General features: G+C 34.8%; 1 protein-coding gene across 6 annotated transcripts in view; it reads right to left on the bottom strand.

Moving 5' to 3' along the window:
• Positions 1-32: 32 nt before the first annotated feature.
• Positions 33-19,429, bottom strand: part of LOC117119165 (N-acetylated-alpha-linked acidic dipeptidase 2-like) — a 42,835-nt gene continuing 23,438 nt past the window's right edge. For all 6 annotated transcript variants that reach the window (XM_033263977.1, XM_033263978.1, XM_033263979.1 and 3 more), the window contains 10 exons: positions 18,799-18,889; positions 16,268-16,449; positions 12,322-12,444; positions 10,963-11,177; positions 10,686-10,765; positions 9,071-9,161; positions 6,662-6,890; positions 5,604-5,697; positions 3,463-3,546; positions 33-2,542 (listed from right to left, as the gene is read on the bottom strand). In XM_033263977.1, the coding sequence (XP_033119868.1) occupies positions 2,377-2,542; positions 3,463-3,546; positions 5,604-5,697; positions 6,662-6,890; positions 9,071-9,161; positions 10,686-10,765; positions 10,963-11,177; positions 12,322-12,444; positions 16,268-16,449; positions 18,799-18,889 (1,355 nt within the window). In that variant the 3' untranslated portion in view covers positions 33-2,376. The remainder of the gene's footprint in view (positions 2,543-3,462; positions 3,547-5,603; positions 5,698-6,661; positions 6,891-9,070; positions 9,162-10,685; positions 10,766-10,962; positions 11,178-12,321; positions 12,445-16,267; positions 16,450-18,798; positions 18,890-19,429) is intronic.

Raw genomic sequence — 19,429 nt, forward strand, 5'->3', positions numbered from 1 at the left:
TATATATATAGTAATTCAACAATATATTTTTAGAATGTAGCTGCAAAAAGTTGATTGATATTCCCACAAGATATTTAACACCTGTGCACGTGCTTACCAGACGTAGCTTATCAACTGTTGTCTTGCTCACTGTCTACATACTGCTCATATCAACTTTATGCAAGGTTCAGAGATTTCTATATCTCATGAAGTTTAAGAAACATTTAGCACATGATCATTTTCTTTATTATGAATCGGGTATACGTTTGCAACTATTTACTTGAACCTTTCAAATGAGCAACTTAATGTATAAATTGAATGTCTCGGAGCAGGAAAGTATTACAAGCTGTTATGGCGGACACATTAACACCTGTACATTGTGCACCTGTGAATCAACACACTCCATATATAGTTTCACACGTGCATGTGCAATCAGTGTAGGCTCTGTTGTCTAAAATGGAGGTATGACAAAGCCCCGGTGTAGATCAGGGGCCCTGGTACGTAGTAAAACTGGGCAATTTCCGACATTTTAAGTTGTTCTGAGGCGTTTAAGTATGAGATGTGATCAACAGATTTTTGGCCTGTTAGACAGGGCTTCCCTTTTCTCCCTCCTGAACTGGAAACGCCACTGTCAAGTGTCAGCAATGCACCATCCTCCACTACTTCAATAGCTACAACAGTAAACTGCACACATTTATAAAAAACCTGAAAACATATACAATCTGAACACATGTGCAGCACACATACTTTTAAAAAATTGATTAAACCTATACACTACTTGACTAGCGGTACAGTATTGAACCAGGAGTGGCACCAATAAAGGGCTAAGAGCTGTCTTCCTTCCAAATCAGGGAGAAAAAGAATCTATGATTTTTGGTTTTTCAGAAAAAATTTAATTCCTAAATTTGGGAGGTTTCTCTGCCAGGCCGTCCTTCTGGACCCCCTTTCAGAGGTTCAGGGCAGCCCCTTGGTCCGACCCATTTACGCTCCTGTCAGAGATCTGAGCCCTCCATTGGCTAAATCACAGTGCCACCCCTGCAATGAACCACCTGTATTACATTATGCATGGTATTAACAACTGTATTATTTAATGTGTACCAAAACCAAAACTTAAAATTTCTATTTCCATATTGATACAGTATATTCATTTATAAGTTAGGAATTATTCATTCCTTCCTTTCTTTTTAAATAACACTGCATGTAGCAATCAAACTCTTCTCTGTAATAAAAATATTCATTCCATGCAACCTCCCCACACCATGCAGCATTACCAAATACACACTCTCAATAAGAAAAAAAATTATATATTATATTTTGTAAAACACTATCAGCAGTGATATCAAATATTTGAAAAAAAAAGTGTTTAAGAACCAAAGTGATCAGAAATCTTCTAGAAAGTAAATTTTATAGACATAATCTCAAGATTTACATACAACAGATATTATAATTATGAGAATAATCTTGGAAGCTGCATATAATTTTATATGTACAGTATCTACACAACCCAAAAAAAAGAAAAAAAAAATCAATAAACGAAAATGATTTTACCAAAATGAATAAATATCAATAACAGCACTCTCACATTGCCAGACCACAATCAGCATAAGGCCTGTGTTTCTGCAGCACTTACAGTATTATCTGATAAATTATCGCAAAGCAGCCATTCTGTTATTATTCACTGTGGAAATGGGACCCGAAGTTTCCGATAAATTTTCGTATGAAAATTAGATAATTTATCGGAAAAAGCTCCGAATGCGAAAACAAATAACACGATCATGCAAAGAATCAATTTGGGTAGTTGGTTTGGAGTTAATTTTGTTCGCACTTATTACATACAAAAAAACAAAGCCTGAAACGGCTGCGCTTGACGTCGAGGGTGCGTGGCTGGGCCTGGCTCTATCGTTTATAGTACTTGTAAAGCACACCAATCAAAGCTAGCTTACTTTTTTGTCTTCTTTTCAATCCCTATAGGGATAGGTCACCTGCTAGGTCCACAAAACAGATGTTTTGATGTTGAAACACATTGCACTGTTGTTCATAATTTTGCATGACGGGCTAAAATGCTTGGAGGGAATTTTAAGATAATTTATCGGAGAAATTAACTGAGAGATTATAAGTGCTGCAGAAAACACGGCCTAAGAGACATTGCTTATTAGTAATATATAGTTAGTCGGGGTCTTTACCACATGATGATCGGTATACCTCCAATTCTTAACAACAGATATAGACAGATCTCAAGCATAAGCCCTGGTGTATGCCCATATATAGTCATACATGCCTATATATGGTCATGATGTGATGTCATCATGACCAAATATAATAGTCCAGATAAGGCTTTAGTTCTGACTGTAAGCATAGAAGAGGTATTCTGCATACCATACACACTCGTCAGCACATTTAAGGACGCTGTGATGATAGCATGTCGGAGGCTTGCCTCAAGGACGAGACAATTTCCAGTTTGAAGCTCTCTGAGGTATTGTCTCCAAGTGCTAAGGCATCACTGAGGGGTGGAAACAGTATACCGTTGAATGCTTTCTGTGATGTTGGTCCCATCATTAAATGCCTAGTAGTAGAGGGTAAAGAAATTTATGTACACGATCATTACATTGTCTCTCAATTTTCGCAATTTTTACTTATCCTAGGAAAGCCATTCATAGAATTTTAGTAATGATCTACCCAAATATGCTATTTACCAGCCATGACACTCACTTAATGGGAAGATCTCACATATTCGACATGTTCTCACAAATATTCGCAAGTTAACATTTCTAAAATTTCAATACTTAAAGTTTATTTTGAAAATTTTAAAAAATAAATGTAAAGATTCATGTTCTATTATACCATATGCATTATGTTCTGGTTGGTTGCTAAGTGCATTTTTAATTGTTTACTGTGTGCGCAGCTTTTCTTGCACACTAGAGTTTGAAGCTGTATTTTCACAGTTGTGCTAATATACTGACACTTCAAAATCAGGTTTTTTTTGTTTTTTTTAAGAATTCATGCAGAATCTAAAATACCAAAAACTCAATTTTTACCAGAGTCGGTCACATATTTTAACTTCGGGTTTCATGGCAAAACATCACATACTGTTTCAATGTTATTCTATCAACTATTACCAATTTTACACTGAAAGCCAAACTGTAGTAACAACCAGATTTTTGTGAAACCCTACGGTTGTGGTCAGTGTAAACACAAAAAGATATAATTTGGGTTGCTAAACAAAGCCCATTCGTTTGTGGGACACACTCAGATTTGGAAAAACTGTAAATAGCTACCGTCTGGGCCTGGGCCTAGCATTATTTTGATCCAGGCTTTGACTAATCACCATAGGAAATTCAATGGTATTTACTTCCTTAATAAATTGGTGACAATTCAAACACACATTTGCCTAATTACTAGGCTTTATGTACTAATGGATAAATGCACTCAACAAAAATATACAATGACTAGTAAAATTTAGTTACTAATCAATATTTTTCTTACCTGTAGTCCTTATAATATGGTCGTTGAATTTTACTTAGAAAAATCTTTTCGACTGACATTAATTTGAAGTTAATCCCAGAGTATCTGTAAATACAGAACACATTTTACTTTAGAGAGGCAAAACATTCAAAACTTGAAAATAGATAAAACAAAATGTGACCTCATAATAAAACATTGAATACACTCCACAGAATAAGCCAGTTTGTAATTTGAACTGCACATGCCCTAATGAAGGTCAACTGACATAATCATTTAAACACACTCAACATAGACTAGGCCTATAGAATTAGAGGAGCCTTTAGAATTGTTTGAAAATTGTAAACTGCGATGTGATGCGTGTAAAGAATATATTGCATCAACTGATAAACTAATATTTACGGTAGAGATGAAGAACTGTTACTTATAGCTTCCTAAAAATTTAGACGATTCCAAAAGGCTGTGCCTATTTGGAGGCCTATGTTGTGTGGGTTAAATGTTTATGCTGAATGACCTTCACTAGGGGCATGCGCAGTTCCAACTTTGAACAGACTTATTGATAAATATGTACATGGATATTGTTATACAAAAAAACCACAGAAAACTTTCACATACTACACTTTGCCTATCTAGCAAAAACGCAAAGAAAGCAGATACGTGCCAACAAACAAGTTTGATCAAACAAGTTTTTTCATCTTGGCATTTTTAAATATCATTATTGAAGATATTAAAATGCAATTATGTTTTATGGTAGTTGAAAAACATTGATCATAATGATACGAAATTTCGTTAATGAAACGGAGAGTAATAGTAAGATATGATTGTAGCTTAAAGCCCCATTAGCGACAAAATTTCAGTTGTAAGAAATATCTGATTTTTATTATGTTATACAGATTTATAAATATAATACGAAATTGCTAGTTTGACTGAATTCAGAGATTCCTAAACATGAGAAAAATGTAAAATAAGACTGATATTTGATTTTTTGTGTTCCACACAAAAAATAAATGCAGATGAATTTTTTATGTTTATGATTTTGCGATAAGTCTGTCAAGAAATATAGTAGGCGCCGGAAACTTTAGCCTATCCAACACCACTAGGCTAGGCCTAGCCTTACCTCAAGGTTCTGTTATCACACATAAAAACGGCCGACATGATATTTTCCGTTGCTAATACTATATTATTTCATAGGAATTATTTCAAATTTGTTAAAAAAATAATTCTGACCGAGATTTTGACAATTAAATAAATCTCAATTAAACAAATCGATCGCAGTGTGCGAGATGCGAAGTACAAAAACTAATCTCATTAGAGAGGGTGCAATTTATTGAGTGTATAAAGTATACATAACAGTGAGAGCATTCCAGCAAATGCGATCTACAACCTCTGAATTTGCCTAGTAACAAAGAATTCGTCGAGAAAATGGAAATCTCCTATGAGAAATAGACTGTATTTCTCATTTTTTATATTCTTTTGAGTAAAACTAAAATTTATGACAATATTTTTCTATAGTTTATAATGATTAGAGCAATGCATATACAATTTTTCTAAAAAAATCCTTATTTTTGGTGAAATTTTGTTAGGAATGGGGCTTCAATTTTTTTTTGCATAAACTATTTCAACGAATTTATCAAACCAATACGTATTGCTGAATTTTGATGGATTATAAAACTTTGTATGTAATAGAAATTTAATTTTTTTGAGAACTGTATGCTAATTATTGAATTACATAAGAAAAGAAAATACAAATTATTGCTGATAGTGGCTTTAAACATGTATTGTCTCATAACAAATACAAACTAAATTTAATACAAATTATTGTTGAAATTAACTTGCTCAATTTGAAGAAACATAAAAATTAACAACTTGAACATAGAAATTAGTGTATTTATAATAATGTTTACCCATAATTTTACAGCCAAAAATGATAGATACACTTTTTATTATTTTTATCCTCAGCTGGTATAAAAATCAGGGTACACATTTTTTAATTTAATCATTTCTATGCTCAAGTTGATAATTTGTATGTTACTGCAAAAATGATTAATTTCAAAATTATTTTTATAAATCTTATTGACTTTCAGGGGACCAATACTATACAAGTGGTCCGGTATTTTTTTTCGAAAAAAAATACCGGTACCTAAATAATGATTTTATAGACTTACAGCTCGCTGTTCTCTTTTTGGATTGCATCATTTACGTATACATTAAATTTTTCTGCACTGGTTTTGAAGTCACTGGCAGCAGAAACTAAAATGTCTGGGGATAAAAAATTAGCTATTTATTTGATGATAATGTAGCATTAAAATTTCACTTTCTGTACAAACTGCAGTGTAGTCTTTTTAAGACAATGAAAACATGAAAAACGCAACTTATTTAAAAATTACTCAAACAATAATATTGATATAATAATTATGACAACAATAATTATTAAATAATAAATGTTCAAAATCATTGACATTTGTTTACTTTTGCTCATAACGACGGCAATCGACCAACAGACAGTTTATGTTGAAATCTAGCTCTACAACTATATCTACTTTTGGCTTATTTTTCTGAGAAGAATAATATGAAGAATTTCACATACTGCCGTTTCATAAATCATAATTATTTGAAAAGCAAGGATTATTGTTCTTAATAGCACACCCCTTAAATTAGGCTTTCAGACCTAGCTTGCAGTGCAATAATAAATAATTTTAAAAAAATATTAAAAGAAAATCTATTTTAGAAACAACAGTTCAGGCATCAAAGATTATAACTCTGGCATTGACATTCTACATGTCGCATGCCCCTACACACTTAATTGACTGAGTTGCACGTGCCCGAATTGTCAAAAATAGCATAGCAACCAGGTGTGTAACTGAAATTATATTTGATATTTGAGGTAGTGTCCTGTAGTTCATGAGACCCACATCGCAAAAAAAATAAATAAATTTTATGTATTTAGTCAAATGTTCATTTTGTGCACCTTAGTCCAACATTGTCAAAATGAAAGTCCAAACAAAAAAACATGAACTTTTATAAAAAATCATAAATTTTCCTTTGATGTCGCATGGCTTCAACAACGTTGATATCATCACAATTAAGTCTCACCATACCAATCACCTATCATTTTCAAAGCTTATAATTTCGAGAATATGAATACATTAAAACATCAATTTTCTTGTTTTCTACACTGATGCCAGTTACTGTATTAGAAGCCTGAAGGAGTATGTAAACTTACCTATGTCATTATTATTGTTTATCCTTTCTGCTTCTTTAAGCAGTACATTAGCATAGTTAACAACAGAGAATGGCAATATCGGGCTATCAGCAATCTCGAACAGAACCCGCAGGGCAACCTCGATAATTGCTGAGTGATAGTCGAGATTTTCAGTTTCATACATATCAACAAGTAGAGATGTGTCCCAGGCAGTGTTATATAATGGGTACTTATCTGTCTTCGTGCTTGCCTGGTGAAGATAAATAATAATGGATAATGAAGACAACGATGATGATTATGACAGTCGTGGCCATGAAGGTGATAATGATAGTAAGGCACGATCGCCAAATTATCCCAGGAGGCAAAAACATGTCTAGGTCAACACCCTATCACGAACGCGTCTGAGAAATCAACCATTCTAATTACCACGCTATATGAATATTCATTTCCTACATGCTTGAATTACGGCTCACGGCTAGACGACAGTGAATCGTTTGGACGCTTGTTGATCGTTTGAACGATTTTCTATTGTTTACTACTATACTAACAGCGCGATCAACTGGCCCACTTGAGTGCGTAGAAATACTGGCGTTTCAAATAAATGTTACTATGCAGCTCCTATTCTTTCTTATACGTACATGTGGCTATACTTTCTCTATGCTTATATGAAGATTTCTAAATTACATGATAACAATTAACGTGCCTGGAAGTCCAGGGCGCGGTATGCGCTAAGTGAGTTCCATTGGAATTCGCTTTGTATGCCATTCTGTAGATAGGACTACGTCGCGACTCTAAAAATAGCACTGGGGTTTTCTTTGCAAAAGTGAAGGAGGGTATGCATTGTCATTACAAATCACAAGTTGGTGTTACATTCTGGCCTAAATATAAAATCAAATCTAGACCTAGGTAGTCTGCATATCCTTTTTTTGTCCTCGCGCACGGGTGGTTACTCACAACAATTTTCTGAGGTGCTCTCTACTGTGTATACTATGCAGCAGTGCATTTTCTTAATACTGTTCTACTGTAGGTCCTCCGAATCGAGAGATATATATTTGGTTGACTAGTAAAATTTAGATAGACAATAACTTGTCATATTAACAAATCATGCGCTTCAGTTTTTTATTTACTATTTAACTGATCAAACTACAGTCCTCTTTCAAATTTGATCTCGAGGTCGAGCATTGGGTGCAGAGAGCCGGGCCCAGAATCACCTGTGTAAACAAGTAGAGTACTGGGTGATTTGAAACTGTCCATTTTTAAACGGGGTATAACTTTTTTTTTTAACAGTTACTTATTTTTACTGGGTAGGCAATGGTTTAGCCTTACATGTTTTTATGGAATACACAAGTAGAAATTTGAGGTGAAATTCGGCATTAAAAAAAAAAACATGTTTCCCATGAAATTCACATAAATTCAATTAATAAACGTTGTTTTATAAAAAATAAATATAATTTAGCTTAGTATAATATAAACTTTCATCCATTTGATCATGGACAACGTTTTCAGAGGCATGGGTCTCAGCACATCATCCCTTTGCAAGGAGACCAATTAATTGCTGTGCTGGATGCTACCACAGCTGCACAGGATGGTGATCGTGCTTCTTAAAACTGATGGTGGCCTGCGACTCTGCGACTGCATCAGAAATAACTGAAAATCGGATTTTTTTACGTAATATATTTGATTCGTAAAATCACTGAATATTACAAGTCTCACCTATGCACTGTACTAGGCTTACTGAACAACGTCCACGTACCCAACTGACTATTTTTTTAGCATCGACCACGGACTTCCCTGAGTTTACGTACTTCTGTCAGTTCTTGCACACATAGGCGGCGTACAAAGAGACGTTCGCTAGCAGGTAAACAAGTCCGTGCTTGGGTATAGGGCCGCACAGTCAGTCGTATTATGATTTATTTTAGAGAGTCCTCTGGACACGTTTTACAGTGCATCCAATCGGCCATAGTTAAAGGGGAGGAGCAAAGACCAAAACAGAATATCAGCGTCCAAACGATGTGCTATTCAAACAGTGTTTTCAGATGTGTTGTGGTAGAATAATAGAAAACGCGTCTGAACGCCGATTTGTCACTGAAATAATTTGGCAACTGCGCCTAATGATGATGATAATAACGATGGTAGCGATGATGGTAACAATGATAATGATGATGATGACAATGGTAATAATGATGATGATGATGATGATGTTTATGTTGATGGTAATGAAGATAATGATGATAGTCGTAATGATAGTGATGATGATGATGATGATGATGATGATGATGATGATGATGGTGATGATGATGATGATGACGATGATGGCTGTATACTATTCTTGATAAATTGGTGGTGACGAAAATGATGACGATGCAGTTTCAGCAGATGGTTATTATATGATTCACCATACACAAAAATGAAAACTGGTACAAATCTGACCTTATTGTATGAGTAACTGAATGATACAGTTGGCACTCCGATGAGATGCAAGAACGGGCTATCATCACTACCAATACCAGGAACACCGAAGCTATAAATTTGAAAACACATTAATTCCTACACATTCGTTTTTGAATTATTACAGTTATACTACTGGGATCTTTCTTAAGTCCTCTGACACAGAATCAATCATACATTATAAAGTACAACATTAGTGTCGTCACAACACCAGGTGGTTCTCTTGTCAACCATTACACCTGAATGACTTCATAATCTTAATGGTTTAGAATAGGCTTTCTGGAATAGTTATTTTGAAACCTAGTAATTTACCATCAAAATGTACTAAAAACACAAAAGCTCACATTATATTAGTTATCGAAAACACATTTAATCATCAATTAAAATTTATACAAACAAAAACTAAGACAACATCTTAATAATTACGTTAGAAATTGGGATCAATGGTTTATCAGTGGAGAAAATGGCATCCGGTTGAACGCATTTTGTGTCGCTGATAACAACGGAGTAGTATCACATGGTATCGTGACGTACTGCAGTACACTATGTGCAACCGCCACTGGTCTCCGGGAAGTATTTCTTGTCATGAACCTAATTTAGCCACGGTCAATTTCATCAACACTATCATACGATGATAATTTATCAGTGAGAAGACCAGATTGGTATAAGAAAAAAATATTAGTTATAATTAATTTAGTACTTGCTTTACATATTAAAAAAACCTAAATATAATTATTATTACATATTGGTTATAGTTAAGTTTTAAGCATTCATTTAATTTAAAATAATTTTAAACAAATGTTGACTTTGTCAAATAAAAAGCACAAAAATATTATTTTTTACCCTTTATATCAATTAATGTTTGTAAAACAGGAAGAAGAGTGTTGTTTTTGTCTAGTGTCTGATTGTATTGATATCTTGTAAACAAGGAAATCAATATTTTAAATTTAAAAAGAAAACATAAAGTAAAAAAATAAATAAAAAGACCCAGAATTATACAAGACAAATAAACGTACATACCACATTACAGAAAATATCACAAGACAAACAAATGGGTGATTTCAGAGATAATAATTTATTACATTAAATTGTTATTGTTATTTTGAGTATGTTAGATGTTAAAAAATATGCAGGTGACTATTAATGAGTGTGACAGCAGAGATGAAGAGATCATCTGGCAAGACTTCGTCATACTTTGTTTCACTAGCAGATAACTTTTCTTTATTTTTTGCATTAAAGATTAATTGCATTGTTTGCCTAGTTGCAAATCCACTGCCAAGTAAAGATGAACATTACAGAAAAAAAAAATACTCCCACTTCTGCCATCCAGTAAGATATTCTCATATTTTTTCCTCTGAAATAAATATAGATCTAACATCAACCTGATTAAACAAGGGCACTCTCTACTACTTTGTTTAGTTATCACTGAAATTTAAAAATATGTTAGTTTATTTTTTTCCCTAAAACTTGATATTTCTGACAAAACTTAATTGCATTTAATAAAAAAAAATAAATAAATAAAAAAAATTTCACCTTTCTCTGATGTTTTATTTTGAAATTTCAGCGAAGGTATATGAAAAAAAGTCTTTTGTCATACCTTGGATCTGTATTATCTTTGTCTACTTTATTTTTCCAGTCCATATAAACAGTCATATCTTCATGCAGTGGACAACTAACCTGGGAAGTACAATATACAAGAAACCAGAAAATGGTTAAGATAAGTTTAACTGTCACAAAAGCAATTAATTTGTACATGAAAAACACTAAAAATTTTACAAAATTAGAATAATAAACACATCTCATATGGAACAAAAGTAAATTTTGACAATATCTTATTGTGTCATATTGTATGATCCATCATGATGCATGCTTACATTTTTAGTGGCTTTGTAAATGACCTCTGATAGCAAAGGAGAACCTGTGGGGTCAAACACATAATCTCCAACAACAGCATCATCCAAGTTGATGTAGGCAACCACACTATCCTGTAGAAGGCTTAAGTGAGCTTCTATCCACTCAGTAGATCCCATCTGACCCTGTGCACCAGCATCCCAGCTTGCAAGAATTATGCTTCTGTATGGCTTCCACTCTAAGTATAAATAAAGAGAGCATCAATACAGAAAGAGCAGCTTACCTCAGACAGCTAATCTGGAGGTATCCACTGTGTGTGTGCTGAACCGTGGAGATCTCTAAGTTCTCAGTTCAATTCCCAGCACTGCCTCTCCTTGTGTTTCAGCTGGAGGGCTGAAATGCAAGTTACAATAGCGCACCGTCGTTTGGATGAGACGTTAGCCGTTAGTCCTGTGTGCATTTATGGCTCATGTGCACGTTAAAAATAGCAGTACAAGCTTCGGAAAAGAATAGGGGATTGTCTGCCAGTGTACTGTCCAATCACCACCAGAAGGGCTCCACTGGAAATAAGTCATCTTCTTCTAGATTTTCATGGGCTATCCTTGGTGTTTACACTGAATGTATTTAATCCAATTCAAAGGCATGGTTTAAAATGCATAATGCAAGGGTGGGTATGAAAATGGGTTGGAGGGCCAAGGTGAACTTTTGATTTAACACTAAGGGCTGCACCCAAGCTTTGATGTTTCCAGTGCATTTCCAAAAACTTCCTTGCATTGCTTTCATACCACTAAAAAGCTCTGCATTCACATCAAATCTGAATTTTTTGGATTGGAAGGCCTACAGAACCGATCAGGAAATCTAACCAGTGTAGAAGAATAGAGAAAATTGCATTCAGCGCATGGGAAATGCAGCCCAAATTTTGGTTCATATCCATGTGAATACAGCTTTATGCTCAGATTTAATACAGGTTTCCCTCTAATTAAAGACCACCTCCAATTAAAGACCACTTTTCTGTGGTCACAAATTAACAAATGTCTTTTATATTTATTATTGTAATTGGAGAACAAAGTGGCAAAAGACCATGGAAATCCCGGTCCCAAAATTGGTCTTTAACTGGAGGTGACCTGTATTACTTTTTACAGATGATCGGTGTCGATTTTTTTGCAAGGAGTGACAGGCTTGACTTGTCTGTGCCACATACTTTCTCTCATTTTATGGCTGAGAGTGACCATTTATAACAGAGGTGTCCTCTTAATAAAAGGTGTCATAATAATAAGTGATGTTCCAAAAGAGGTTTCAAACTTTATGAAATTGCAGTAAAGTATATAAATGTATCTACCATTAAAACAAATTCAGTAGAAACAATGTTCTAATATACTTACTGCGGTTATTCATCAGGAATTTCAAGAGACGGGCTACTTCCAGAAGACAGGTAACTCCAGTACCCGGTGAAGCGGCACCGACACTTACTGAATCTCGATGACCTCCAATTATCACATATTGTTCTACAAGAAAAAACTTCCCAATTTCAATCATTTATGAAAATTTAGGAGATTGCATGGTACGCCCTGAATATGGGTAAAGTTTTGTCTATGTTAAAAACAATTAACATCTCGACGAGATTTGATTGACAGATAAACCGACTAATCAGCGAGCGTCATTTAGTCATGTGATTAAAAACTTTTTCTTGGACATTTTAATTTCCTAATAGACAGCTGGTTTAAACGCGAAACATACGTGAGCCTAAGCCTAGATGTCTATGCTTGGTTATAGATACCCAGATTTACACGAGCAGTGTGCATCAGTGACTTGGCCTTTGCCGACAACAAAATTGACTAAATGCAGCTTTTCCCTCTTCTTTTGGGAGTGAAATACAGAGGCTTTTGCAACAATTTCCCCGCCCTGCTCCATGAAATAGATTAACACTATGAATATATGATTTATTTGCATACCGCCTTACCCTGAATTCTCTTTCTTAAAGAAGGTTGATGGCAAAGAAAATGTTCGCCAACTCGGCAAGTCTAGCCGCCATTGTCTAAGGTTTTCGTGACTTTGTGGGCGGGGCTTCGCGTCCTTGTCGACATGTCAATTGTGGTAGAAAGAAGTATGCATATGTCTAGTAAAAATACAGCTAAATCGTATTTACTAATATTTGAACTCTTATTTTTGAAAGCAGAAATATCTTGTGCTAAAATCAATAATTGTAGAGTAAACATATGTTTTGTATGGTGCCGTTGTATAAAACCCTATCATAAAACAAGACATTAATAAGATGGAAATGATGTAGAGAAAATGGTTAAGTCTCTGTTTAACAGAAATAAAAATGTGTAAACATGAGAAAAGGAGGAAAGAAATTGATCATATTGAAACATACAAGTACATTAGCAATTGCTACAAGCAGCCTCCTGTTCCTCACTTTTGTATACACCCAACGTTCCAGTCTTAGAGGTCACTTCAAGAAACTTCAGAGATTAAAATTTAAACACAACGTTCAAATTTTTTTTTTTTTCAGAAACAGAGCTATTGACAGCTAGAATAGTTTGCAGCCTGAAGTTGTATCTGCACCATCTGTGGTACCTTTAAAAAGAAGTTTAAAGACCCTTCCCCAGGAATAAAAGATCTAGCAGTCAGATAAATCATTATTTTAGATTTCTTCATTTATGGTAATAGCTTTGCAGGCAGAAATGTCTATTTTGTATTTTTAGGAGCATCCTAAATCCTACAACCGCCATCCGACTGCACTGCCTCTGGGAGGTAGAAAATGCAATAACGTCTGCTTTTTTACCCAGTCAGCAGCATGCTGACTGGGTTGTTTCCGAGCAGTTTCTTCTTTCTTTCTTTCTTTCTGGCAACATTTTAAAAGGCTACTACTAGTGGAAAACTACTGGACCGATTTAATTAAAACTTGGTCAGTAGGACCGGAGTCACCTCCCATTTATGTGTTGTTCACAATTTCAATTTAAGGTCAAAGGTCACATAAGGGGCATTAGGGTAAAAAAACCAAAAATCGAATAAAAGACTACTTGTCTCACAAATAACTTAGCACAGTCTTGTCCTTTGCACATATACATTGGCATAAGGCAGGGTCTATAGGGTGTTCAGGGATAAGGGGTCATAAGTCATTAAGGGGTAATTTTCATCTTTTCTCTGGCAACATTTCAAAACGCTACTAGTGCCAAACGGTTGTGCCGATTTCAACCAAACCTGGTCAGTATAACCGGTGACACCTCTCATACATGGGGTGTTCACTGCTTGGGGTCAAAGTCACATAGGGGTAATTAGGGCGAAAAAAAAATTTAAAAAAATTAATAAAAGATTTCTTCTGTCACAAATAACAGAGCACAGTCTTGTCCTGGGCAAATATGTATTGGCATAAGGTAGGGTCTCCGTGGTGTTCAGAGACTTACAGTCAAAGGTCATTAAAGGGTTATTTTTCTTGTTCTATCTAGTAACATTTCAAAATGATACTAATAGCAAAGCATTGGACGAAATTCAATTGAATGGTTTCATTTGGCAATCTGGGGCGATCGGACTATGAAACTAGATTTTTAAGCTTTATAATCATCTATATATTTTTACAATTAAGTGCAAAATTGAGTGATCATTTTCTTTCAAAGTTGACTATCTCTTATGCTTTTGCATAGGAAAAAGGTTAAAAATTAGAGTGTTTTATTTTTTTGGGTATACTTCCTGCTTCATTTTACCATAACACTGCAACGACAGGTCGCTAAACTTCGAGGTAAAAGCTTTCTTTTACCATGTAAGTCCCATGCTGGTTGCTTAAATAACCATTGATCATTTTTTTCTTTAAAATTTTGTATTCAGAACTGTTTTTACCCTGTTGAATGCTGTCACGAACTTAAGTTTTCTGCGGTTAGTGCGTTCATGTTTAAGATGTAGGTCAAATTTACCTGAATGAGCTTTTGTCCTAAATATAGGAAAAGTTTTTATTATGATTGCTAGTGACTTAAGATTGGACAAATTGCATTTAGACATATTCCTACCAAACATGGGGTGTTCACACAGGTTGAGCTTAAAGGTCACAATGGTTATCTCTTAAAAAATGACTGGGTTCATGTTCTATAGAACATAGTATCTCTAGTTCTTTTTAACTTTGTATTGTAATTTTTGAATTTCTGAATAAATATACCATGAGAATGAATGAAAATGCTGATTTTTTTAGGCTGGATTGTCACGAAAAACACATGCGTTAAAAACCTTTTGTCCTTCAAAGAATCGTGCCAACAGAAAACCATTGGAAACAGTAGATGCCCGGCTTTACACAATGCTTTTGGTAAGCAGCCATCCTAAGGCAGTTGTGGAGAATTCTAACTTCCTCAGATCTCTCAATACTCAAACCTCGCATACTAATTTTTATAGGATTATATTAATTGACAATTACACATGTGGGAAATTTTTTAAAACAATGACAAGCAGGTTGATAGTCTTTGAATTTCCAGTCATCGAAAAAGATGTTTTATTCTGTCAACTCCACTTTTCCAATAATTAGATAATCTTCACAGCAACGTTTTTGCCATGTTTGTTTAATAATAAAAACTAGTCGTCCTCTTTGAATTTAAAGTAAACTGTGTCGTTCTAGATGTGACCAAAGCATCCAGAAGTTGAATGTAGTTATTGGAATAATTTTTGGACCTAAAAACAATCTGGATTACAGTGAGATTTGCTACTGTGATCATTCAGAATTTGGAGTTTCCGCTGTACTGCTTTTGCAAGTTTGTTATTTGGTGTACACCAACCACTTTTCAATACAAAAATTGGGCCAATTTGTATTTTTTTTTCTGGTGTGGGGGGGGGGGGGGGGGGGGGGGTTTTTCCGGGGGGGGGGCTTATATCTGCGAAATAAAATTTTCAATCAAAAGGCAATTTTTAAGCACAGCAAGTATGCCTTTTAGAGTATTTGTTATAGTCAGCTAAGTCAATCATTCAAATCATGACCTGGGTTTTTGGTTGAGAAAAGGCTGGTACGTAATACTGGGTGTAAAGTATGAGGTCAGCTGAAACCCAAGGTGGCCTTATCCCAGAAGTGGGCTTACAAATGAACATACTGTAGCCAATGCTCATTATAACATTCATTATTAATATAATAGCATTCTGAGGCGGATCCAGTAGGGGACACATGCCTTCACCCCATGTTTTGCCACTGAATTTTTTAAATTTCATGCAAATCAATGTTATTTGCTACTCACTTAACTATTCTGAAAATATTGTTACCCAGCCCCCATTTGAAAAATTCTGGATCCGCCCCTGGTATGTGTACTTATCTATACTACAGTATAATACTATAAAATAACAAGATATTATTCTTACCTGGTTCCACTGAGCCTTTGATTACAGAAATTACATTTATAATTTCTGTTTGTTCAAGCTTGTTACTGACACTTATGTTCGCTATTATATTTTGATCTCCAGTGCCCTCAACAGGATATCTGAGAAAGGAGCCGGACCATTCGGGAAACTGGTCCTTTGACGGTACTGCTCCTTGCATAGTACTGAAATTAAATTCATAACTTCAAGTTTGATTTTAATTACTCATCAACAAATTGTATACTATATAACTTTAGTACAGAATTTAATGTCAAAAAGGATCAACATATCCGGTCCGTCATTGATGTATTTCTCAAGATGGAGTAAATTTTGTTAAATGATAAAGCAGAAAAAACAAAGAAAAATTGGAAGTATTCGGTATAGACACCAAGAATAACTCACAAAAGACTCATTTCCAATGAAGTCCTTCCAAATTCAAATTCAAAAAATCCTTTATTTATCTCACATGGGGCAATTTCACACAGGACTGAATAACAGTAAATAACAACAGCGTAAAAACTAAAAATCTAAAACCCAATTAAAAACATATAATTCAACAAGGATATTCCTATCTACTTTTATTTAATAGACTTATACCAGTTGTGACAAAAGAATTTAATTTCTGTTTAGTCCTACACACAGGACTCAGATAATGGAGACCATGTGGTAATTATAGAGTTCAAACTCATAAAAAAAGAGCATCTTCTCGTTTCTAAAATATGTGTTGATTTGAAAGTACACCAGAAGACAACCCGAAGTGTGTAGAGCGTTCTATAACATGCACACGCGCAATTTTGCACATAGGACCAACGGCTTAAACGTCTCATCCAAAAGACGGTCAACTATTGATACTTGCATTTCAGCCCACCGCCGTAAACAGGAGAGAGCAATGCGATGGGAATTAAACTAGGGAACGAAAGATCCCTACAGTTCAACACACACACAAAAAATGGCTGCTACAGTTTATGTCAATGTACATGTAACGCTCTATAACAGAGTTTGTGGTCATATCATAAAAATATCATTAATCCAAATCCACACAACCTGCTTACAATCTGATTCAACATTGATTCCTGCTTCTCCTAGTGCTCTTAACTTTGGAATTGTATTCGACAATACATTGTCCATGGATGATCACGTCGAGAACATCTGCAAATATCTACATATTTCCATTATTAGCAATATTAACAAAATCCGGAAAGTTACGAAAGACAAAACTACAGCTACACTAGTGCACACTTTAGTTACCTCAAGATTTGACAATAGGAACTCACTACTACACGGTAATAACGAACAACAACTGAGCAACCGCCAACATGTTCAGAATTCAGCATGTTAACACGGATCAGAAAATTTCACACTGGTTACCAATTAGCCAACGAATTCAATTCAAGTTGCTGCCTTTTAGCATGGAAATCTTTTCATGAAACGTCACTGACTGTACATATATAAGCAAACTTCTGTCTATATGACAAATGAACTGTAAGGTCAGCATACAAACACCTATTAACTGTACCAGGACTGCATCGTCATATGGTGTCCATGCATTCATATGCAGCAGCTCCCAGGCTCTATAAGCGATCTTTTGTCAATACATGTGCCAAACGCACTTTAAGGTCAGCGGACAAACACCTACAGTATTGACTGTACCAGGACTGCATCTTTAAACTCTACGGTGACTGCGCATTCTATGCAGCAGCTCCCAGGCTCTGAAATGCATTTCACTAACTTTGCAGATTCAGTTTGCTCTATGTTTTTAAAAAGACTCTTAAAACTCAATTATTTCTAGTTGATTTTAATCATTAATTGTTTTTTAGCATGGTATTTATTAATGTACTTAGTATTACTATCTTTTAACTTTTCTGAGTAATTTTTATTGAATCTTAGTTTTGTCTTTGATTTTCCATGTATGTTTTTGTGCGACTAGGAATAGGTTTACCTCAATGGATGGCGCATCATAAATCCATTAATAATAATAATATTATTATTATTATTATTAATATAATCTTTACAGAATGTTGACCTGAAGTCATAATGTCTTTGGTTTAGTTTGAAAGCACTGGATAATTGGATTCCACAAATGTATGAGTATAATAACAGCAGTGCAGCGGTGGCTCTAGAATTTATTTTCTGGGTGGGGGGGCTACGTTGGCCAATAGGCGGGACTTGAGCTCGTAATCCCAAGAAGGGGAAGGGGTGAGAAGGGGGCACCCCTCCCAAATGAGATTTTATTTAAGAATAGCAATCTCTGGATGGCCGGAAATAGCATTCTCAGACTGTGACAAACATGTGTTGGCTTGTGGTTGGCCTATTTTTGTATGTTTTATGGTCTGACTACCCGATGAGATCTGTCCGGCGGGGACTGCAGCAGTGGCCAGCAGTCCGAATTCGGATATTTTCCTGGCAGACAGTCCATTTTCAAAAAAATCGTAATGAACATAACATGATGATGCATATTAAGCCCTTAATGCATGAAACTACAGCAACAAATCAAAAATTGTTTATACTGTATGTATAATGGAACAGTGTCCTACCTAAATATTTTGTAAGCCGTCTCATAGTCAATGGCAATTACAGGAATCTTAACAAGGCCTGTTTGAGACAAATTAAAGGCTTGTTGATCACCTGAAAAAAAAAATGCAAATGTCAGCTTCATTTCAGGATATGTAAATTAGACACTAAAGTCAGATGATATGACTCAAATTTTTATTATTTCGGACAAAGTATATTAATGTAGTAGTATTGTCTTACAATGTACGACATTCTACTTTTTCAGAAGGTTATTTTTCCTCGTGTGCAAACACTGATCTTCTCCTATCTCTTAAATATGTATGACCATGGAGGTGTTATTCAGAACACTCGGCAATAGATCCCTTTGACGCGACAAACCAATGTGTTCCCCGCCTTTGGATCATGCACGGGCGTATTATCTTATTATTCACATTTTTTTTGTTAGCAACAACTTGGCAACGACATGCGTTTATATGCTGCACAACAGTTGTGCAATAAATTGTTTGACTTTTACTCATTAAATATCTTTATAATTAACAATGTTATCCAGATTTTTTCCGATCTTTAGTATGTTATTATGTGTATATTTCAGGAACAAATTCCATGAAATATTTCTGTTCATTATAATTTTGTCTAAAGATCGATTGGTTCGAC

The sequence above is a fragment of the Anneissia japonica genome, unplaced genomic scaffold (genome assembly GCF_011630105.1).
Source record: "Anneissia japonica isolate Jap-2015-1 unplaced genomic scaffold, ASM1163010v1 scaffold287863_len737641_cov155, whole genome shotgun sequence".
NCBI classification, from domain to species: domain Eukaryota; kingdom Metazoa; phylum Echinodermata; class Crinoidea; order Comatulida; family Comatulidae; genus Anneissia; species Anneissia japonica.